Genomic DNA, 23,023 nt, shown 5'->3' on the forward strand with positions numbered 1-23,023 from the left:
TTTGTCTTTTTAATAACAAGGATTTTGCAACCATTGTCAATTAACCTAAAACTCTCTCAACACAGTCACTTTAACTTAACTCCCCAAATCCTTAGCTAATACCTAGTCTTTCCATGCCATTAGTCTGTCACCCAAAAAATCAGATAGGTAAGTTTATTCTCTATAAAATTGGTCAATGAAAGAGTCTTAGAGAAAAGGAAGAGTTTTATTATAGGCTGAAGATGATCAAGAGAAAAAATTACACACTCCATAAAGCGTCTTTCTCCATTGGACCTTCTCTCCCCTCCATGCCATTTGCTGCTAAAAGAGAGAAGGAAAGACAGATTACAATATGATAGATACATCCACATTCCCACCCAGGGCCCAAGATCCCTGGACAATGTTCAGAAACAGACCCAAGATGGCACCAGAGACCCTGGCAACTACTCAAGCACCTAGCTCCTGGAATAAGAAAATGAGAGACACCTACAGGAAGAAGCAATGATAGAGTCAGGGGAACACAGAGACAAGCACTAGAAGGGAAAGTCAACGTTCAATAAGGAAACCACCAGAGTCCCAAGGAGAAGCTCTGGCCAGGTGCTGGGACTCAGGCTGGCCGAAGGAAGAGCTTGTGGTATGAAGGTGGAAGGAAGAAGGAAGCAACCAAGCCAGTAGGCTGTCTATTGTTGTGGTCATCCAAGAGTGTGGGGCTGGGAATGTTCAATTGCTCACTAATCAATCTGTTCAAAAAAATCAGAGTAGATGAAGCATTTTGCTGGGGATTACAAAGATCAAAAAGATATAATCTTGACAGGAAGAAAGAAGAAAGGAAGAAATAAAGAAAAGAAAGAAGGTAGGAAGGAAGGAAAGAAGGAAGGAAGGAAGGAAGGAAGGAAGGAAGGAAGGAAGGAAGGAAGAAGGAAGGGAGAGAAAGAGAGAAAAAGGAAAGGGAGACAGGAGGAGAGGAAGAGGAAATGGGAGGAGAGAGAGCAGGGGGGAAGGGGGGAGAGGAAAGGAGAAAGGAAGAGAGGAGAAGAGAGGAGAGGAGAGGAGGAGAGGAGAGGGAAGGGGAGGGGAGAGGAGGGGAGGGGAGGAGAGGAGAGAGGAGAAGAGAAGGCAGACATAGCTGGAGTACAGCATAGCAAATATGGTACCAGAGATTCCAGTGTCAGGAAGTCCTGGGGAAATTTACTCCTGGAGAGGAGGGTGAGCAGCACTTGGTATGTATGTGTGTGTGTGGGGAGCGGGAGGGGAACCATGGATATGGAGCTCCAACAGTGAAGCCTGGTGGTAAAGGTGAGATGCACTCTTCCCTGGGGAGGACAGTCCACCAGGGAAGGCTATCACCTGAGCCAGGAGGCAAGAAGGAGCAGGCCCTGAAGCTGGGGTGCGGACAGGAAGCACACCCCGGGGGTAGCAACCAATTGCTCATGGACCAAATTATCTGGGAGTGGAGACTCCACCTTCCAGGTGCAGGATCCTGGAGCTAGCAAGGTTTTGTGTTGACAGCTCTAGGAACGGTGCTTTGGGGGTAAGCAAGATGAAACGGGGAAGAAGGTATAGAACACACCAAGGTAGAGACAACGAGGCCAGGGCTGGGGCAGACAGCATAGAAGGAGGGCAGAGCCATGGCCCACTTCCGAGGAAAGACGCTGCACAGCCCGATCGCTGTGTGGGGAAGGGGAGGAGGGCTGAGATGGATCTGTCTCATGCCTGGCAACCAGAAAAACAAGTAGACTGCAGGAGAAAGTGAGCCTCCAAGGGAAGAATTCCATTTGGAGCATGGAGTGGCATGTTCCGATGCAGGTGTCAGTCATGTTGTTTGACTCAAGCCTGTTCACGTTAGCAGACAGAAGAATCCACCCAGACGAGAGTTCTCAAAGGCCTGGGGGTGCCGGGGTCACTGGGAGCGGAGGGCAGGGATTGAGCTGATGGGAACCAGGGTTCAGACTCTGCAGAGCGAAGAGCAGTGGAAAGAGGGTTGGGGAAGAACAGGAAGACAGCTTGGCCAGAGAGGAGAGCCAGTGAAGAAAGACAAAATCTGAATGGCAAGGAGAGCTCAGGAAAGGGTTAATTACCAGCATCCAACATGGCCACAAGGTTCAGCATGGAAAGGGGTGGATGGCAGCGGCGGGCAGGCAGCAAGGGTGGTTACCAAGCAGTCAGGGATCAGCACACGGGGAGAGGATGGATGAGGAGTCAGGAACAAGAGACCAAGCGAGGGATACACTAGGTGCAAGCACCATTGCTCATGGGCTCTGTACTTGGGAACGCGCCTGCTCACAGATACTTACCCATATCTCCAAATCACTGCCCATGCTTATTCTAGAATATGCACAGACTGAGGGGGCGGACCTCAGCTGTCCCGTGCACACACCCCACACAGAAAACACACCAGGCAACACTCTGAATCCTTGTTTCACTCCCTGTGCTACAAACAATCATCCTTTCCCAGGTCTGTATAGTGCCCCGCTTTTTGCATTTTTGTGCCTTTTGCTCATGGTTTCGTTGTTATCTAAAATGACTCTCGAATACAACACTGTCTCGTGTTTCTAAGTGTAAGAGGGCTGGTGCAGGTGGAGAAAACGCCCGTGTTAGATAACCTTCGTGGTGGCATGAGTTAAACTGTTGGCCTGTGTTCAGCAGCAATGAATGAACAAATGTGTTTGTTACGCCTCTCATAAAGAGACACGCAGGAAAGGAGGCCGTTCCTGAACTGTTGTGACCAGAAGCTCAAAGGCACCGCACTTACCTTCCCCGTAGGAACAACGGGTTCAGTATTTACCGAGCCTGTGTCTGGAACATTTATAGACCATAATTAATGCAAATCATGAGAAGCAACTGTACTTGGTGAGCTAATCGACATGAGTGCGGAATGACTGGGTATCAGAGCGCAGCATGCATCAACAGCAGCCCGTGGTCAGGTTTCTGCGGCAGAGCTTTGGTCTTTCAGATCTTCTTGGGAGGTTTGGCTCCCTTGAATGGGTGGGTGGTCAGGGGAGAGTACAATATGAAGTTTTCACTCATGAGCTCATCCTGGACACTAAAATTACTGAGGGAACCCACAGAGGTGGCCCAGGTGTCAGGGACCAGCCCTCCCACGGGGCTGAGGCTGCATTTCCTCCTCCTCTCTGTCTCTAGCTGGTAAGCATAGAGCTTGCTCTACCCCACCTACAAATGTTTCCTAGATAAATCATCCTTGAGTGCTTGGTCCTCTTGTGCTATTTTGTAAACATGGTAATGTGAGGATGGAGGAAAAGGTAAAGAGGGGCTTTGGCAGAAGGCATGGGAGCTAACGCTTAATCCCAACATTCCTGATGAGCAGGGACCTCAAAGAACCTCCCCGGCTCATCTGCAAAACAGAGGTAAAAGAGAGCCTGCGTGCGGATTGCCCCATGACTGGCATGAGACAAGGCGTGTGAAAGGCGTACACAGGGCCCAGGCACACTTGAGGGTTATGAGAGCCAACATCTGATGGGCACTCACTACATCAGTCAAGAAATCACAGGGCTGACTTCCCACCCAAGGCCTCAATCAGAGCCTCTCCCTTTGCTGCATTTGGACGGAGTGTAAGAATCCCGCAGGAACTGGGGGCTGGGAATGAGAGCTCAGAGCTGGAACCGCAGCTATACCGCAGGCAGGCAGTAGGTAGGAGGACTTTAGGGTCCAAGGCTGGTCCAAGACAGAAATGTAAACCTTTATCTGAAAAGTAACTAAGTAAAAAAGGGGATGGGGATGTGACTCAAGTGGTAAGGTACCTACCTCGCAAGTGTGTAGGACCCTAGAAAGAGGAGGAAGGAGGATAAAGGAGGAGAAGAAAGAGGAGGAAAGGAGGAGGTCACAGGAAGGAGGAGGAGAATTCCACCTGACTCAACATTGTAGCATTAGGAAGGAAACATTGTAATGTTTCAGGTAATGAAGGTCTCCTGGCCATATAAAACTGATCTTCTAATGTTTCAGCTACAAATATCAAGAATATGTAGGACTAGGGGCTGGGAGGGTGGCTCAGTGGTAGAGCGCTTGCCTTGCATGCCTGAGGCCCTGGGTTTGATTCCTCAGCACCACATAAGCAAAAAGAAAAAAAGCTGGAAATGGTGCTGTGGTTCAAGTGGTAGAGCGCTAGCCTTGAGCTGAAGAGCTGAGGGACAGCGCCCAGGCCCAGAGTTCAGGCCCCATGACCGGACCCCCCCCAAAAAAAAGAATATGTAGGACTGTCAGACAGTTGGATCCCAATTTTTATATTTCCTATTTTAGAGGTAAGTGATAAACAGATTTTTATTAAATATATGACATTTCACTATCCACTCATATATTAAACCACTTTCTAGCAACGGAGAATAGTGCCTGTTACATTATAGCAAGTCTTACTCAAACCCTACAGATGTGGCCAATGCTCCCTCTGGAATTCCATGACAAATGAAGCCAAGTAACAGCCCTCAAAGAGCCTCCCCTCAAGAAAAATGTTACTCACAATTTGAGAATAGTAATCTGGCTTTTGGTCAGGCACTGATTCTCTCCTTCTTCATATACTGAATGAGTACAATAGGCTGTCCTTAATGTTATGAAATTTATAAGAATGCTGTTGTCCATCGTTTAATAGGGACATATTAATAAAATACTCACTATTAAACTAAAATGATAATATGGTAAGTCAAATACAAGGAGCTCATGGCCTAGTGGAAACCAAAATAAGCAAAACATAATAAGCAGCCCCTAGAGGCTACAGGGCTAGATTGCTGTTGTAGGAGACGGAGCAAGCTCAGAACAAGGCCTGCCTAGTCCAGTCCCCACCGGACCTGCCTCCAAACCCAGCCCTCTGGTGCTGGTCCTGCCAGCCTCAGTCCACTGCTTCAGGGAACTGGAAGCCCAGGGTGCTATAGGTCAGAGACATAACTAGGAGGACCGGCAAAGCCAGCACTAGACCGGCACTGCGGGGCCAGTCTTCAGTCTGTGCTGCTTTTAAAGGCACCTATTTTAGGTAATCGGTTTCTTTGTAGAAATCACGTGATGGCGAGAATGACGGAAAGGGTAACATTCGATGCACTGTACTCATAAACTGATACGTGGGAAACGAACCCACTTTGCACAACTAGCTAAAGATAGTTTTTAAAATTATAAAATTAAAAAGCTTAAAAAATCAACACTGATCAAGACAGACTGCATTCATAAACTGCTTTGTTAAACGGCAGCTCCTTTGTACTTCCACTTCAAGATAATTATTAGTCACGTGATGCGTTTATATAGCCATGCATGTAGATAAGCACGCTCAAGGTAATTATTCATTATACAAAACACAGTCAATGCATTAAGAATTCTGCCCTTCCTGGTGGTTTGAAGATTCCTCAAAAAAACTAAATATAGAGCTACCCTATGGTCCAGCCAGACCACCCTTGGGCATCTACCCAGAATATTATTACAAGTCAGAATCTGTTTAAAAAGAAAAAAACACTTGCACATCAATGTTCATTCCTGCACTATTCCTGATTGCCAAGTTATGGAAACAGACCAGAGCCCTACCGAGGATGAATGGATCAAGAAAAATATGGTACATATACACAGTGGAATTTTACTCATCTATCAAAACGAATAATAATTATGTCATATGCAGGGAAATGGGTGGAATCTAAAACAAATCATGCTTTAGTAAACTAGGCCAGGCTCAGAGAGACAAGTATGTGCTTTTCTCTCCTATGTGGAAGTTAAATCTAAAATACAGTCATACATGATAACATATACAGAGTTCTATACATATAAACACAAATTGGCTAAAGGATGTTATACTTAGGGGAAGAGTCCAGAGGTGTGACTTCTGAAAAACCAAGGAACGGTTGATCAAAACGAATACCAGGAAGCTGAAGTATGTTGAGGGGAACAAGGGAGGAGGAATGGAGGGAGGGAGGGGGAGGAAAGGCAGTCATTATATTCAAGGTAAATTATGTACAACCTAAACTACAGAGCTTGAGGGTAGGGCTGCGAGGGGAAAGCTAAAGAACAAAGGAAGGACTGGCATTGATCGAGGGTCATGGTACTCACACCCTACCTCTGGAGTAGAAAGCCTCTTGGTACAACTTCTTAATAAAAATAAACAAATATGTAAAAAGAAGAGACTTCTACCACCCCTGTAGCTTTCTCCCCAGATGCTGCTAGATGGCAAAAAGAGAGAGATTAGTTTACATGTATATAAAAGGAATATGATGAGTGTCTCTTCATAATGAGTAGTTTCTTGGTCCCAGGATGAAGCTGAGTTTTTTTTTATATATATTATATATTTTATTTTTAGAGTGCATCATAGATTAGAAAGAAAAAAATCTACCATTTGCATCTTTCATGCAAGACAGCCGCACGGGTGAGGTTTTCTTCTATTTCAGTAAAATGACAGTTGACTTCTTTCAGATTCTAAGTGGCTAAAAATTAATTATGTGATGCTTGGCTTTCTTTTTTGGGGTAAAAGCCTCTCAAGAGCCCAAAGTGAAAGATGGCATCATCTCCTCCAAAGATATTTATCACAGACAGATGGACGGCGTGGCCTGGGGCACGTGTGGAACTCTGGGCGGGGCACAGGCCGTGGAAACACCCTGAGCCTGCCGTGGGGAATGTGGAAGAGTCTGTGGGGCACAGGGGCACACCCCTGCTCACAGAGTTCTGGGCTGATGGCTACAGGAGACCCCAGAGGGACACCAGCGTGTCTGCGATGGCCCGGGGTTGAGTAGACCCCAAAAGGAAGTGACGGTAGAGCTGGGCTCCGAGCGAGGAGGAGGCAGAACTGGGAAGGATGAACTGGCAGAGGTCGTGGCAAAGGTGGCCACCAGGCTGACGGTCAGTCACGCTGACCTCAGGAGGCCAGGGAGCCCTGGGAAGATGGGATCAGAGACCTGGGCAATGCTGGATCAGCAAGACAAGCGAGATCCTCACTGGAATGTTTCACATGTCCCCGCTTTATGCCGACAGGATGTCACACTAAATATACTGTCAGGCGTGTGCACGCTCAAGCTTCCTCAGTCCCTCGTGAGTGTGAGTGTGAACGCGGCTGTGAACTGAGTCGACCTAAAGCCTTGCACCCTAAGATTCCTGTCAACTGTGCTCATCATCATGTTCCTGTGCTGCTTGGTTATCCTCAAGAATGCTCCAGTGCCTAGGAAATGGGGGTTTCTGTACTGGGTGGGACTTCATGGCCCTGCGTGTGAGTGATCGCCAGGGCTCAGCCCCCAGCTCCCCAGCTCTGCAGGGAAACAGGAAAGCCATTCTTGTGTGGCCCAGTGCCTGAAGCCAGAGCAGAGTGAAGCCAGAGCAGAGCTTAGGTGAGGAAGGTTCCCCTGTGTTCTAAGGTATACTGAGAACAGCACGCAACACAGACAGTAGACTCAGGATCAGAGACGAGCATGCCATGCATGATCCAACAGTGATGTATGGAAATGGTGGGAGATGCCAGGGAAAAAAGCATGACTTATACAAACCAGCTGCCTGTGGGTACCAGGGGAAGAGGAAGACTGAAGGAAAGTCAGGGAGACCCCCCAAGATCTTGTAGGTTGAGAAAGTTCAGTGGATGGCAGTGTCACAAATGAAGCAAAAAGGGAACTTGGCAGGAAGCTAGCTGGACATCAGGGGCCTGTGGGAGGCAGCTGCCCCTGCCGGGAAGCTGACGTGGGGACCTCAGGAGAGAGCTGGATGTGTCTGAAGACCACACATCAGTGAGGGTGACCATCAAGAGAGAGATGACACAGAAATCTAGAGAACGGGGAAGCACGGGGCTCAGGAGGCGGCAGTACCGATGGCCACCAGTACTTGAATGAAAACGGTAGAAGCAGCAGCCAGATGGGGGGACGCAGAGCATGTCCCAGAGCTGGGCCTGGAAGGAAGAATGGAGCAAGGGCAGGCGCTGGGGTGAATGAGGCTGGGCCCTAGGAAGGGGTTGGTCTGTTTGTCATTGGCTGTTTTGCTCCTGGGGTGGAGAAACCCAACCATATCAGCGGCAGCAATGGAGGTGCGGGGGGGGGGGGGGGGGGGGGGGGGGGGGGGAGGGGAGATGGGGGAGGGGGGAGGGGGAGGGGGCCGGGGGAAGACCCGGGAGTTCTTGAGACTGAAGGTACAACTGGGGTCCGGGAACCGAGGGGGACAGGCGGGAATAGAAAGGTAGTGGGTCTTTGGTTACATCTTACAGTGTCTTCAAGATTCCAGTTGCATGGACTACCTTCTACCCCCAGGTTCACATAGTCTGTGCGTTTAGACCCTTACCTCCGAGCCGTCACTCAAAGCCAGCGTTCATTCTTGCTCTGTGCCTGCGGTTCAGGTCCCTTCGATTTCCAGGAAGAGAACCCCTTCTCATGATCTCTAAAGGCGGCAGAGGGGGCAGAGGCTCTGTCAGCCACGCGATGATTTGAGACAGCGTGGGCCGAGTATAAGTTGAGTGAGAAGGGCTGCGGCCAGCACAACTTACAGAAGGCCCGTGTGACCGGCCTCCGCCTTCTCACGCACTTCCTGTCCTCAGCGGAGCCGCCACCCACCACAGAGCCCGCGGCGATGGCCCCCCACCCGCGTCACCCCCGCGCCTCCTCCCAGCCACCGCTGCCGTCCCTCGAGGGCAGGACTGTCACGTTTCTCTTTCAGTTCATGGGATCTGCCCCATGCTTGTCACACACATTTGCTGAAGTAGATTAAATTGTCACATTCAAAGCCTTCCCCAAGGCAGCTGCACTCAAGATGCCCTCAAGATCCCAAAGGTGGTAGAAAGCGGCTTAGAAATCTTTTCCGAGCCATATCAAAGGGTTGGCCGTGCTCATTTCTCTCTAGAGTGTTTTTCATCTCAGGTGAAATCTGTCCAGTGCAAAGGCCTCCAAGATGGCCCCCTGGTGTCACAGTCCTCGGTAGCCCCTCCTACATGACCAGGCGGTCTGTGTGAGCTGCGAGATAATTTGTCACCTTCAGGATCCAATTAATGTTAAGTTCTGAAAGGCTGCGACTGCACACTTGGGCAATGTCTCCCGTTCTCCTCTGTCTCTGTCTCTGTTCCTCTTGGCCTCTCCATCTCTCTATCTCTCCCTCTCTCCATTGTCACTGGGGGACCCAGTTGTGACTTTTTAAGGAGAGTCACACAACCTTATCAAAATGCCCCCATGACAAAACCCTGACCCCTCAGCCCAACCGTCCATGAGGAAACTCCTCCATATGAAGACCATGCTTTCTGGGACCCCAGCCATCTCCCACGGACAACAGCTCCTCTGCAGCCAGAACCATCCCGTTAAGTTGTTCCTGGGTCCCCTTGGCCCCCAGCAGCAGTGAGATAATACGTGCTTGTTTTCAATCTCTGTGTTTGGGGATTTGTTGACATACAGCAATAGATAGCTGCTTCACCACTGTGGTCATTCATCTTACTAATGGCATTTATTTTCAGACTCAAATCCAAGGGTCACTACGTCCTACCACAACAGACATACAAAAGAATAGGCCGTAGATTCTGAAAACAATCCCCAAAGAAATGAGCAAAGAACGGGGTCACCGTGATCAACTGTATAGTCCCCTAAAGTGACAACCTAGAAGAATAAACTTGGGTCCTTTTTAACAATTCAGTTTCAGGTATATCTCTAGGACTTCAAATAAATTAGGCCTAAGGGAGAAAACCAGACTCTGAGCTCCTTGAGGTGTTCACATCTGGGTGATTCATGGGAATCAGGAGCTCAGAGCACAGAGTGAATGCTACAATGCTCTGGGAAGCTGCCTAGAAAATGCACATCTGTAGATGTGACAGATCTGTTTAAGGTCCTGCCTTAGCCGCTGTCAGCCTGCAGCAAAGTCCCCTCCCGGTAACGAGGCCTTGAGCAAAGTGCAGAGGCTCACCAGGCCTGCAGAGCGGGTGAGGACAGAGCGCTGGCCCCAGCTCTGGGAGGGCTGTGGGGCCATCGAGCTAAGCGTCACACCGGGCAAGCACCTGACACACGCCCCAGAGCGCCCTGACCTGCTCTTCAGCCCTTTGCATAGATAAGCAAAGCACACACCTGGTTTATGGAGCCAGGGTGCAGACTGGGTGTGGGGAAGGGTCTTAGCCAGGCAGGGTCTGAAGGGCTAGCTTCACCACTTACCTAGCAGTGAGGGCCAGTCTGGCTGTGAGAGGCTCAATGTGCATCGCTCGGAAGATGCTCTGAGTGGGGCCTGGGGACAAGGCCAATGCGACCTCCTGTGCTGGACTTGGTATTTTGGTTCCTGGTAACTTCTGAGGGAATGGGGGCCTAAGAGTCACCTTTTCAACCATTTGCAAGGCAAGTTCACACCTTGCCGTGCTTTTTTCCTCTCACTAGAACTATCTCATCCTTCAGGGCTTGACTGTTGTGCAGTGGCTGATAGGCCTGGTGGTCATCTAGGGATGAAAACAGACCACTCACCAAGAGACCGGTGGTAGGACTGCGCACTTCGGGTCTCGTCAGGAATGCGATCTGTAACACAGTAACAGCCTTCAGAGTAAAACCCCCTCTTTACTTTCAGAATGTTCTGTGATTGTGTCATCAGTGCCACAAATATGCTTCTTAAGCAAAGGAACAGCAGGAGACCAGGAAAGAGGTTTTGCTATTATCAGCACTAATAGGAAAAGTCATCAGAAACATGTGAAAAAAAAATAGCTCCTAAGACAAAGAAAGCTAACCCCATCCCATTTCAAATCAGAGGTCATATAAGGAGGTGGAAAAGTAGATTTGTGTTGTTGTTGGTGGTGGTGGTGGTGGTGGTCATGGGGGCTGAACCCTGGGCCTCGGCACTGTCCCTCAGCTCTTCAGCTCAAGGCTAGCACTCTACAACTTGAGCCACAGCGCCATTTCCAGGTTTTTCTGTTTATGTGGTACTAAGGAATCAAACCCAGGGCCTCATGCAAGCAAGGCAAGCACTCTACCACTGAGCCACCTTCCCAGCCCAAAGTAGATGTCTTAACACAGAAACCCAGAGAGGTGCTTGGCTCTCCCTGCAGAGTTCAGCCCAACCACACAGATAAGGTGGTGCCCTGAGTCTCCCAGCTACGCATTGCCGGGGGCTGTGACTTAGAGAACCACCAGGAGCACACACACTTGCCCAAGACCTGGCCTACTCATCATCAAACTGAATCATGAGCCTGAAAGCTCTGTGGACATGAATACGTGAATAGTCGCAGCATTATTACCTAGTGATAAGAAAGGGACAAAAGCAAAACAAAATGGTTACTCTGTGTCATTTTGCTGTAATTATGGAAAGGCTGTATTTAGGTATTTCTAAGTTTGAATGACTCCTTAACAGGCCTGGGAGCAGGGCTCAGTGGTAGAGTGCTGTGTCTAGAAAGCACAAGGCCCTGAGTTCAAATCCCAGAACTGCTAAATAAATAAACAAGAGAATAGACAAATCACTATCAAATAAATATATGATGTTATTCAAGACAAAGAAAAGAAAATGGGGAAGCAATCTCGACTTACCCAGGAGATAATTCCTCCATCTGTAGGGTCTGGCCATATCCCCAAAAATCATCTAAAGAAATATAGAGAGCAGCACTCAGGAGACATGGAAGACAGGAAGGAGAACCTGATAACGCCATCTGGAGGACTTAGTGAAGTTAGGAATATGTGTTATAGTAAATAACTATGTATGGTATCCAACATGTATGTGTAAGACTGTCAGGGTGGCACAGACCTGTAATGCCAGCATTCTCAAAACTGAAAGGATTGTGGGCTTGAGGCAGCCTGGGTTATACAGAAAGACTGTCACAAAACAAAAATGAAAAAAAGAAGAAAGGGAGGGAGGGAGGGAGAGAAGGAGGAAGGGACTGATTGAAGGGAGGGAGGAAAGGAAAGAATAAGGGAGGAGGGAGAGAGAAAAGAATGGAGAGGGAGGGAGGAAGGAAGAAAGGAAGGAAGGAGGGAGGGAGGGAGGGAGGGTGGCAGGGAGGCAGGGAGGCAGGGAGGCAGGAAGGCAGGAAGGCAGGCAGGCAGGCAGGAAGGCAGGCAGGCAGGCAGGCAGGCAGGCAGGAAGGCAGGAAGGAAGGAAGGAAGGAAGGACACAGAAGCTAAAGCTTTCAGTGACTCAGAATATATTTCCAAATGTTGTAGACCAGAAGTAGAAACATTTTATAAACTTGCACACGAACTAAGTATAGAAGAATTTTAGGGGCTTCTCTCTAGGAAATTTCCATTAGCTTCTCTAATACAAAGAGGTCCATATAGTATCCAGAAAACCATGCAACTCCTCATAGTAGTCAAAACCTTGTCCTAGGCCAATAAAAACATACTTTCAGGAGATAAACAGTCTAGCAAGAAAAGGGGTGAGATAATTCTGTAATATGATTTCAAGCCCCAGAAATTTATATGATTAATTCAGTGTACCAAGGCAAATCATTGCCAGTGCAAGCAGAGAGAAAAAGGATTTGGCCATTAACTGAGCATCTATTACATTCCAGACACAGGAGCGGTGGTTTGTGTCCATCAATACACTCAGTGCTCCCAGTGACCAAGAAGGCGACTTTTTTATTGCCTCTAATCGATGGAGAAGCTCAGATCTTGATGTGAAGACCAAGTACCTCAACTTAGACTGCAGAGCTAATGAATAGTTTTGAACAAATAGTTTTGAACAAGAAAACATTCCCCTTCTCTCCACTAAACAGCATATTTAGATTTAAAACTCTGTGGATTTGCTAATTGTTGCTTTAAAATCATGTCCCAAGTTTTAGGGAAGGAAGAAGGAGAAATCAGAAAAGAAAGAAGACAAGAGGTGGCTCACACCTGTCATCCTAGCTACTCAGGAGGCTGAGATCTGAGGATGGTGGTGCAAAGCCAGCTGAGGCAGGAAAGCCTATGAGACTCTTATCTCCAATAAACCACCAAAACACTGGAAGTGGCGCTGTGGCTCAAGTGGTAGAGCGCTAGCCTTGAGCTGAAGAGCTGAAGGACAGCACCCAGGCCCAGAGTTCAAGCCCATGACCAGAAAAGAAGAAGAAAAGGAAAAAGGAGGAGAAGAAGGAGGAGGAGGGGGAGGAGGAGGAGGGGCAGGAGCAGGAGGAGGAGAAGAATAAGAAAGAAGGAAGAGGAGGAGGAACAGGAGGAGAAGGAGGAGGAGGAAGAGTGTTAGGAGGAGGGGAGGGAGGAGAAGGAGTGGGGAAGGGGAGGGGGAAGAGACTGAATAGAATAGACCAACAGGCTGGGAAAGGAGGAGATGGGAGAAATGACGTCGTGGGCCTCCCTGTGAGAATCCAGCTGTGAATGCTGCAGTGCTGAGCCCGTCCCCAGGTGATGCTGTGACTGCCCCGTCACATCCCTGGGCTTGCCAGAGACTGGCACGGAGCCTTAGAAAGGCTGCGGGAAGGGGCCGAGCCCCGGGTCCTACCTCCTCGCTGCTGTTGGACTCGGATGTGGAGGCCCAGCGGCAGTGAGCCCACGCGTCCCGCACCTGCTGCGCAGACAGCTGCACGCTGCTCCTGCACCAGGCTGTTGGCTAGAAAGGACGACACAATGGGTTGAGTCTGCACTTACAGGAGCGTTTGTAGCCTGTGCAGCTATTGGGCAGGACTCCTGACAAAGTGATGCGGAAAGGAAACACAAGCTCACAAAGACATCTCGACGCTCCCCAAACAACTTTTCCTCAGGAACTACGCAGAACCATGAGGCATGTGCGTATCTCTGAGGAGCCCTGCGAGCTTCCCCGAAGCAGCGCCAAGCCCACGGGACCTGGGCCTGGGATTTTAGAAGCCGATGCCGGTGACGCTTTGGTCCTTGGTAGGACAGATCCATGGTGAAAAGTTTCATGAAACAAAATGACAAGATGGTCCTCTCAAGGGAAAGGAGACCTTCAGAAGTTGAACATCTGAATGCCAAGATGGTGGAAGCCAATGTCAGCTTGGTGGGGTTGCCCGATGGGAAGGGATTCCTGCCCACAGGGCCACCAAATGACACACCCTGCTCTCATCCCATGCTCAGGAACCGTGGAGGACCAACTACCGGAGAGACTCAGTGGCAAGATCACGTGACATGAGGGACCACCGTTCACAGCCACATCCACTCATAACAAAAGCTGAAGTGTGTCTGGAATTTTCTTTGCCAGAGGTCTCTTTGTCTTCACTTTCCTCAATGCAAACTCAACCCCATGTTAAAGATCAGGAAACACAGAGATGGGGGGATTTTCTAGATCATTTAGGACCACAGATTCCACAGCTCAAGAACCGAAGTCCTCAACTCCCATGGAGTCCCACCCCTCCAACCGTCCCCCCTCCCCCACCGCAGACCGAAGTGACCACACCGCATGTGGCTGAACCCCAACCCCAACAGCCAGGCTTCTGAGCTCAGACCCACTCTTGGCCATGGGAAAAGGGTGGCTCGTCCTCAAGGAACTTTCTGGAGTGGGGCCTCTTCCATCACCCTTACCAGGTAGTAGCCCCTCTGGAAGGCACAGGCAGAGGGGTCTTCTCCACTCTCTCTCAGGCACGTTGTTTCTCGAACACTGAACTCTAAATTCATAATCAAGCTGTCCTCATCCAAGACATTGACCTGCTCCAAAACAAAGCATCAGTCCACAACAGTATGTATGTATGTATGTATGTATGTACGTATCTGAAGTCCATAGGCTAGACAGGATTCTCTCTGCCCAGGGAAAAACCACCTACAGAATCACCCACTGGGAATGCTGGCGCTTACCTAGGCCATCACCTGATAGTGTGTGCTCATTCTAAAGACCAGGGAGAAAACATGATTTACCAAATTTGTTCATTATTGACAAAACTGAAATCGAGGAAGCCAAGTATGAAGGTACACACCTGCAATCCTAGTACTTGGGAGTGGGAAAGGGGCTGAGGAGGATGGGAAATGATGAGTTCAAGGCCAGCCTGGGCTATATAACAACATCCTGCTTCAAAACAAGAAAGGAAGGGGAAGGAAGATAGGAAAATAGGAGGGAGGGTGGAAGGAAGGAAGGAAGGAAGGAAGGAAGGAAGGAAGGAAGGAAGGAAGGAAGGAAGGAAGGAAGGAAGGGAGGGAGGGAGGGAGGGAGGGAGGGAGGGAGGGGGGAAGGAGGGAGGGAAGGAAGGAAGGGAGGGAGGGAGGGAGGGAGGGAGGGGGGAAGGAGGGAGGGAAGGAAGGAAGGAAGGAAGGAAGGAGGGAGGGAAGGAAGGGAGGGAGGGAGGGAGGGAGGGAGGGAGGGAGGGAGGGAGGGAGGGAGGGGGGAAGGAGGGAGGGAAGGAAGGAAGAGAGGAAGGAAGGGAGGGAGGGAAGGAAGGGAGGGAAGGAAGGGAGGGAGGGAGGGGGGAAGGGAGCAAGGGAGGGAGGGAGGGAGGAAGGAGGGAAGGAGGGAAGAAAGGAGGGAAGGAAAGAGATAAATAGGAGGATGGAGAAAGAAGGAAAGAAGAAAGGGAGGAAGAAGAGGAAAGAGGACGGGAAGGCGGAAGGCAGGTGCAAGGGTGTATAAGTAAAGCCAGGATGCCTCCTAAATTATTTGAGAACTCATCCTCAGTATCCATTGGTTTCACACTTGTGAATTTGCTCACTCCCTAAACTCTATTTGTAACTCCAAAATTAACAACCAAGGCACATGTTTTAGGAGTGGAACTCAGAGCCTCTGGCTTGGTCAGTTTGCTTGCTCAGCTAGCACTCTATCACTTGAGCCACAGCACCACTTGCAACTTTTTCTGCTTATGTGGTGTTGAGGAATCGAATCCAGGGCCTCATGCATGCAAGGCAAGAACTTAACCACTGAGCCACTTTTCCAGGCCCCCCACCCAGTATTTTTAAGAGCAAGAGACTGGTATGTCTTAGGGAGGAAACGCTGGTGTGAGTAGGCATGGTTTAGGGAGGAATTCCAGGGCCCAGGGCAGTGGGCTCTTGTTAATGAACATGAACTATACGTGACATCAGGAGCCCACACAGACAAGGTTATGTATTGATGGGCTCCCAAAAGGGTTGCAAGGCAAGGCTCATAGAAACCTAATCTACATTTCCACTAGAAGCCGTGATCCAGTATTGGCAAACTCAGTACTGATGGAGATTTTATACAACGTCACTACCACGAGTAGCAGGAATCAACTGTATGAATTCCTAAGTACCATTTTCCTACACAAACCCTCCATCATTTAATAATTTCTGAATGAAGTAATCAAGTGAAATGCACATGTGTTTTTTTTGTTGTTGTTGCTGTTGGTGGTGGTGGTAATGGCACTTGAATTTGGGGCTTGGGCACTGTCTCTGAGCCCTTTTGCTCAAAGCTAGCATCTACCGCTTTGAGCCACAGTGCCACTTCTGGTTTTCTAGTGGTTAATTGGAGATAAAAGACTCACAGACTTCCCTGCCTGGGCTGGCTTTGAACCGTGATCCTCAGATCTCAGCCTCCTGAGTATCTAGGATTACAGGTGTGAGCCACCAGCGCCAACTGTGCATGTGGTTTTATAGAGAACGTCTAAGCCCTTGTGTGAGCAGGTCAGACCTGTGGCTAAATTTACATGACCCAAGCGTGGGACCCAAGTGGAATCTTCCAGACTTCCTGACAAGTTGGGGAAGGCTGAAGACACAAAGGTGTTATGACTTATCAGGTGTGAGAGTTACTTTCTTTTACCTTATTATTCCTCCATTCCATCTTATTATTTAGATTCTGGTTTTGTTTATATTAAAGAGGCCCTGTCTCCTGCTCGGTTCACACCACTCACACTTTGCTCTTCCCTGGGGACTCTGCTTCCTGGGGTACCTCCATCCTATCTCCCCATCTATGAAGATGGAGAGACCCTGGGGTTCCTGGAGGGTGTTTGTGGAAGATATGAGAATGCAAAGCAACATGTGAAACACACCCAAGAGGGAAGAAATATCACAGGAGAAACCAAAGAAGTCTGGTGAATGCAGCTTGACCCCGGAATCTGAATAGAAGAGCCAGACTTGCAGGCTGTAGAGAGCCGGGTCTCCTCCATACCTGCAAGCCACACACCTTGCTTCCAAGTGTGCTGCCCTTTGGTTACAATTTCATAGGAAAGCTGACAGAACCAAACCTGATAAAGCTAACAAACCCAAACAAGCTGGACGACAGAAATCAGGGCAAGAGGCTACAAAAGAATGAGGATGTAAAGACCCCTGGGAAGTAAGGACAAAAAGGAGAAAACAAGGAAGGGCGCTCTGCCTTTGGGGCCATGACCTATAGGAAACAGAAAGCCACCAATCAGAAAGCAATTCTTCAATCCCTCCACTCCTCCCTGTTTAGCTCGGGGCCAAGCTCTGTAACCAAAGACAGTACAAGATGGCCGGATGGCGGAAGCCCTGTCTTGCTGAAGCACGTCCCTGCCACATGCTCTCTTTCTCTGCCATGGTTCTTTTCTGAAAAATAAAGTCCCTATCATCTTTATATTTGAGTCTGGCTTGAATTCTCCCTTGCCAGATGCAAGCTGCCCTAAATTTCCTGTAACATCTTTGGTACATTGTCCGATAAATCAGGGTTTCCATATATATTCGGCAGGGGAGAAGGGGGCAGATTTTTTTCTGACTTGGATCACTGGAAGCACTATGCACCATCCACAATGCTATATGGATTTGTCGATATGGAAATAATGTATTATAAGGAACAAATTGTTAAGTAGGGTTATAGAATGAATTTTAATTTGGGGGAAAAAAATAAAGATAACCAAGGCCTATGCGGAGCCCGGGGCTGGGCACCCATGCCTGCGTGCTCTACAGAGTAGCTGGAAGCTGAGCTGAGCTGAGCTGCAGAGGAGGCTGGAAGAGAGAGGAGAGAGCAGACAGGGGAGCGGCTGCCAGGCGCCTGGCCAGGCTCCATTCTGTTCCCCTGAGCCTGGCACCTTTTCAGAACACCCTCACTTCACCTGAATTGGCTTGGAGGCCTTGCTGTTCCCTCCTCCCTGAGAGACCCATTAAGATGATAACTAGGCAGAGAAATTACCTGGGGCACAGCATGGAGAAAAAGAATGTCTCGGTGCCTCTCTTTGCCTGGAAAGGACATTTCCACATTTTTCCCCTCTCCTCTGATAGACTTAGTCATTGAAACGCAAGGACATGTCCCTTTCCCAGGTCCCCAGGCTATCAGGAGACAGAATAGCATCCATTTGACAAAGGAAGGAGGATTTCTTTGGCTCCAAAGCCTATATTTAGGTCCTCTAAGTATTGGGAACAGAATTAGTGAATTTGAAAGGAGGCTCACTTCCGTGCAAGAGCAGTTCTTAATGGAACACAGCTGGGCTGCAGCAGCACTGAGGGCTTTTAGGTCCAAAAGCAGAGCGCAGAGAAACAGAACAGGACAGGACAAGGTCAGAGGATGGGACAAGGTAGAAGAATCCAAAGGAGCTCTGAGAACGTCTAGATTACAGTCATGATCAGGTCTCTGTCCAAGTCTAAGGTGAGACAACTGGCTATTACGTTTTCCAACCAGAAAAATTAAAAAAAAAAAACACAAGTCTGTTTAACCCATGAACAAAGGAACGTGTGAGGAACAGGCAGAGCTTCCCATGAACTTACTCTTTTTAACGAATTTCGGAATGCCCGGAACAGGTAGGGACTCAGGGCCTGCGAGTTCACCTCTGCCACAGAGGCACGGAGGGCTTCCCGCAGCAAGGAGGGGTCGTAATCATACACCGGGAAACCTGCACACAGAACGCCGCCAGAGTGACACAGGGCAAGGCAGGACAAGATGGACGGCTGCCCATCACTACAAGGAGGCAGCCCCGACACGGAGGCCTCACCTGAGCAAAACTGGCTGTCCAGTACGACGGAAAACACCAGGACAAGATGGACGGCTGTCCATCACTACAAGGAGGTAGCCCGGACACAGAGGCCTTACCTGAGCAAAACCAGCTGTCCAGTATGACAGAAAACACCACCAGTATCTTCAGTGCCCACTTCTCCATCGTGGGAAGCAGGGCTTGAACTCGGGGCGGGGAGGTGGTCTATGTAGGGAACCTCAGGGCAATCAGAGCCTCCTGAGAGCCACGTCTCGCTGAGTGTGACCTCGCCGATTGGGACTCAAAGTCTGGAACTTAACAGAACCATTGATCCTGGGGTTAATATTTACTGCCCATTTTTTTTTCCTATGGAAAGTTTCCAGCTTGAGGCCACTTTTGAAGTTTAGACCTCACCAAGGGACTTTAGTCCCCATGACAGAAGTCGTGGAGAGTCACTCTCCGGGGCTCTGCGTGGGCTGTTCATTGTCTCAGTTTCCTTTCGTGCGTTGGGGGAAGGGATCAAATGGTATGTTCAGCACTACGCAGGGGATCAGAGACAGTGTGATGGTTGTCATCCCTGAAGGGAGCACTCCGGCCCCTCATGCAAGTCCTCCTCATGCAAGTCCTCCTGCTCCCGCAGGCAGCCTGAGCATTGCCGGTAACTGTCCTCAGGGGAGGCCTCCCGTGTCCTACAAGGCTCTGCGCTGCTATTCCTTAAAGGTAGTGTTGTCCCCTTGATCAATAAAGCTGCTATTGATCCTGGACCTCAAGATGACCCCGGGGAAAGACTCCCAATATAAGGGGCAGAGGCAAAGCCCTGCCTGGGTCTCACCAGCCCTGCGTATGAAGGAAAGCCGGGCTTCTTAGGATGCCACGGGGTGGGGTCATGAGGATCCACGCGTAGACTCTCTGCCCTGTCCCAAAGCGCCTTTCCCTCCTCCTGACCGTCATTCACCAGCACATAGAATGCCAGGGTAACCTCAGTGTAAGGCCTGTGCACCCTGGAAGTCTGGCCCACAGCCCAGCCGGCTCCCCAGCCTCCTCCCTCCTCTGGGCCACCCCTCCCTCATTCAAGTGCAGCCTCCAGGGATCTTGGAGCCCCTGTTACAGTCTGGGTCTTCGGTGTCTTCCAAAGGCCCGGGTGGGGTAGGAAAGGCTTGGTTCTCGGCTGGGTGCTGTTGGAAGGTGGTCAGACCCAGGAAGGGGAGGTTCCATGGGGCCCTGAAGGAGACTCAAACATCCATCCCAGTCTCCTCTCTTTTCTTCCTTTCATGCCCCACCCAGGCCTAAAGCCAAGGCCAATGAACTGACACCTCAAAGCTGAGAGTCCAAGTGAAGCTTTCCTGCTTCTCACCTGCTGGTAGCTGGTGTTGGGGGCCAATGAGGCGACGCTGACTCACTCAGACACCCAGTAACCTCCATCCCCTGCCTGCACATGCGCTAGGCCTCCGACAAAACAAGAAGGACGCTTTCCTCACTCCCCCCAAGGTCAGCCCAAGGTCAGCTGTTTCCCCTCACCCAGGTGGCAGCTCAAGTGGTGTCCCGGAGAGATTCTCCGATCGACCTCCATCCTGAGCCTCTGCGGTCCTCCTCCCCAGCATGGACCACGCGTGCATGGTGATGATGCTTGTTGGCTTGCATGAGCTTCCGCTAGTATACGTTAGGTTCCGTGTCTCCGAGCTAGGATCGTCTCATTTCTAGCATCTAGAAGCCCCTGGAACAGCACTGCTGGAGGATATGTTGAATGAGTGACCCAATGGGCTTTGCTCCTAGTCTTCCTGTTTGAGAACGGCTGGAATAATTGGTATGATGCCAGCACCCAGGGGTATATGCTGTGTGGGGCTGACCACTAACATCTGGAATTCTGTTATATTTTTAACCTGCTCTGAACTCAAGCCCGGTGGAGCTTTCCAGATTAAAACAAAGAAAAAGTCACCATCTGGCTCCAAACTCTAAGGTCTCATTAAATGAGCAGCAGTAATGAAAGAAATTGCAAAAGAGTAGAGGAAATTAGGGAGACAACAATAAAAAAAAATACTGTTCCCAGCAGAGAGCTATTGATTTTGTTCAGGGCTGGGTGGGTTGGGGAGGGATCTGTGTATGTCTCAGATTCTCTCGTGTGCAGTGAAGGGCTGGCACAAGGCATGCCGGACAGGCTCCGATGAGTATTAAAACACAATGACTTCAAAATGCATCTAGTAAATCTAGAAGATTAAATGTAGGCTGTCTACTGAAGCTCAGGCCGCAGTGCTTTTATCATTCCAGTTCGCAGGAAAAAAAAAAAAAAAGGTGTCACGTCTACTCCAGCCATTTTCTGCTGTGCCAACACCAATTATTTAGAGAAGGTATTACATATTATGTGGAACTAAGCAAAGTGCTTTTTCCCATAGCCCCGGGAAATTTATGTGAAATTCATCGCAGAAAACTTAAAAGAAGAGCCACTCGGAACAGGTTCAGTAAAACCAGGTGGGAGGCTGTGTTGGAAAAATAAGGTTGATTGTGGTACAACCACTTAATTAAAATAAAATCATAAAATAAAAGATTCATGGCAGTTGTCTTGGCCACTTTTCCTCCGATTGTTTCTTCTCCTTTTAGTCAGTAGCATTAGTTGAAGGGGAAAAGTTACTAGATTTATTTTTATCTGTCCATAAAGCACCAATTTGGTAGCTGCCTTTCCATTTGTACTGTCAAACCCAGGGTTTTGCACATGCTAGGCAAGTGTTGCACCATCAACCCTACCCCAACAGTGTGATGTCTAAACTCCCAAACTCCAGCTGCCAACATTTACCTCCCAGGCATTTCTCTGTTCTGCAAATGTCACTAGTGCCAGCCTATGTCTTTCTCGGAGGACAATCCGGCCATCGGTGAGGTAGTGCCATCCCACACTGCCCGTGTCCACCCGAACCTGGAACTCACCACAATGCAAGTTCTCCAGCCCCACCCAAACCTCCGCACCGAAACCCCAGAGAGAAGACGCAGGGATTGTGTTCTGCAGCCTCCCGCGCGGCTCTGATTCGCAGCCAGGTCTGAGAAGTGTTCATCACAATCAGCTGACTTTGCCCCTGGGTACAAGTGTCTCATAACTACAGAACACAGTGCTCCTGGCATGGGGTGGGCAAGCTGGAGGTGCCACTGGACGCCCCTCACTGGGCACAGGTCAGCCCCAGCACAGAGTTTCCCTTCCAGAAGGTCCACAGTGCACAGGCCGGGAAGACTAGTGTGAAGGAAGGAGCAAGCTTTTGTGTGGCAGTCCTGAGTTCGAATCCTGCTTCCTATTAATTTGCCTGGCGACCTACAGTCATCTCGTGAGTAAAATTCAGAGGCTGACCTCCTTGTGGTGCTCCTCAGAGACGGGTTGGGCAGAATGTCAATGTGTTACAAACAGGGCCACACTTCCATGGTCCAGAGGTTCAGGGGCCCTCAGATGAGGTATGAGGAGCCCTCATCCTGCATGTATCCCAGTGAATCATAAGGAACATGACATGATTTTTGTTTTTAAAGCCTGGGAACCAATTGGGCTCTGGTAGCTCATACCTTTAAGCCTAGCTACTCTCTGAGGACCATGATTCAAATCCAGCCTGGGCAGAAAAGTCTATTATTTCCAATGAACTAGCAAAACACCAGAAGTGGAGATGCGATTCAAGTGGTAGAGCTCCAACCTAGAGCCAAAAAGCCAAGAGCAAAAGCAAGAGGCTCTGAATTCAAGCCTCAGTACTAGTGCCCCTGCCCCACACACATCCCAGGATCCATCAGTTCCTGAGTAGTAAGCAGGACTGGAAAACACCCTAGGGCCGGGCACCGGGCTTCCGCTCTGCCTGTGTGTCCCAGGAGTCCAGGATGTGGAAGAGATGTGGGGTTCTCCTTCCCTCCCCCCAACCCAGGCCAGGTTACCACAGCATTCCCCACAGCTACGACAACGGAAGAGAGAAAACTCCACTCCCCATACACACCCATTTTCTCTAGGTGTGTGTGTGTGTGTGTGTGTGTGTGTGTGTGTGTGAACTCCAAGTTGGAGGACTCCACCGGGTTCCATTCTCATGCACTCCTAAGCCCTTCCTTGCTCTGGTCAGTGTGACATACCATTAGGCCTCGTTTCCTGGAAGTGCGAAAGTCTGCGGCCGATTCTTCAAGCAGAGGCATCGGGCACTGGGGCTCCCTTTGCCCGTGAGGACTGTGTCTGCCTGTTGAGAAAATGGCCTTGCTTCTCTTGTGCACACGTCAGGGGATGGAGACTGACCAGAGGAGCCAACAACACATCTGGAACATTCTTTCCTCCTCCTCCAAAGAAGGAGGTCATGTGGTGTCTGCGCGGTTAAGGGATGGTCCCTATGAATATTGGAGGGATTTCCTCCTTGTCTTGAAAAGCTTAATGTTTTTAAAAATAAAAAGCAGAAGCCTCTGTCCACCCTG

The 23,023-nt window shown here is 49.6% G+C and overlaps 1 protein-coding gene across 1 annotated transcript; it reads right to left on the minus strand.

Moving 5' to 3' along the window:
• Positions 1 to 255: 255 nt before the first annotated feature.
• Positions 256 to 18,799, minus strand: Spp2 (secreted phosphoprotein 2). The gene is made up of 8 exons (XM_042679318.1): positions 18,733 to 18,799; positions 18,411 to 18,535; positions 14,337 to 14,459; positions 13,303 to 13,410; positions 11,403 to 11,454; positions 10,353 to 10,403; positions 8,212 to 8,307; positions 256 to 300 (listed from the first exon to the last, which is right to left on the minus strand). The coding sequence occupies exons 1-7, from the start codon at positions 18,797 to 18,799 to the stop codon at positions 8,222 to 8,224; spliced, it is 612 nt and encodes a 203-aa protein (XP_042535252.1). The 3' UTR covers positions 256 to 300; positions 8,212 to 8,221.
• Between the last annotated feature and the right edge of the window lie 4,224 nt (positions 18,800 to 23,023).

This window comes from Dipodomys spectabilis, unplaced genomic scaffold (genome assembly GCF_019054845.1).
Source record: "Dipodomys spectabilis isolate Male_0828 unplaced genomic scaffold, ASM1905484v1 ptg000051l, whole genome shotgun sequence".
Taxonomy (NCBI): Eukaryota; Metazoa; Chordata; class Mammalia; order Rodentia; family Heteromyidae; genus Dipodomys; species Dipodomys spectabilis.

Excerpts from the sequence above, each read along its gene's own strand:
- Spp2 (XM_042679318.1), bottom strand. The coding sequence starts at position 18,799 with ATGGAGAAGTGGGCACTGAAGATACTGGTGGTGTTTTCTGTCATACTG. Across the intron at positions 14,460-18,410 it reads TCCGAAATTCGTTAAAAAGA|GTCAATGTCTTGGATGAGGA; the intron begins GTAAGTTCATGG and ends GTTTTGGAGCAG. Across the intron at positions 11,455-13,302 it reads AGTCCAACAGCAGCGAGGAG|ATGATTTTTGGGGATATGGC; the intron begins GTAGGACCCGGG and ends ATATTTCTTTAG.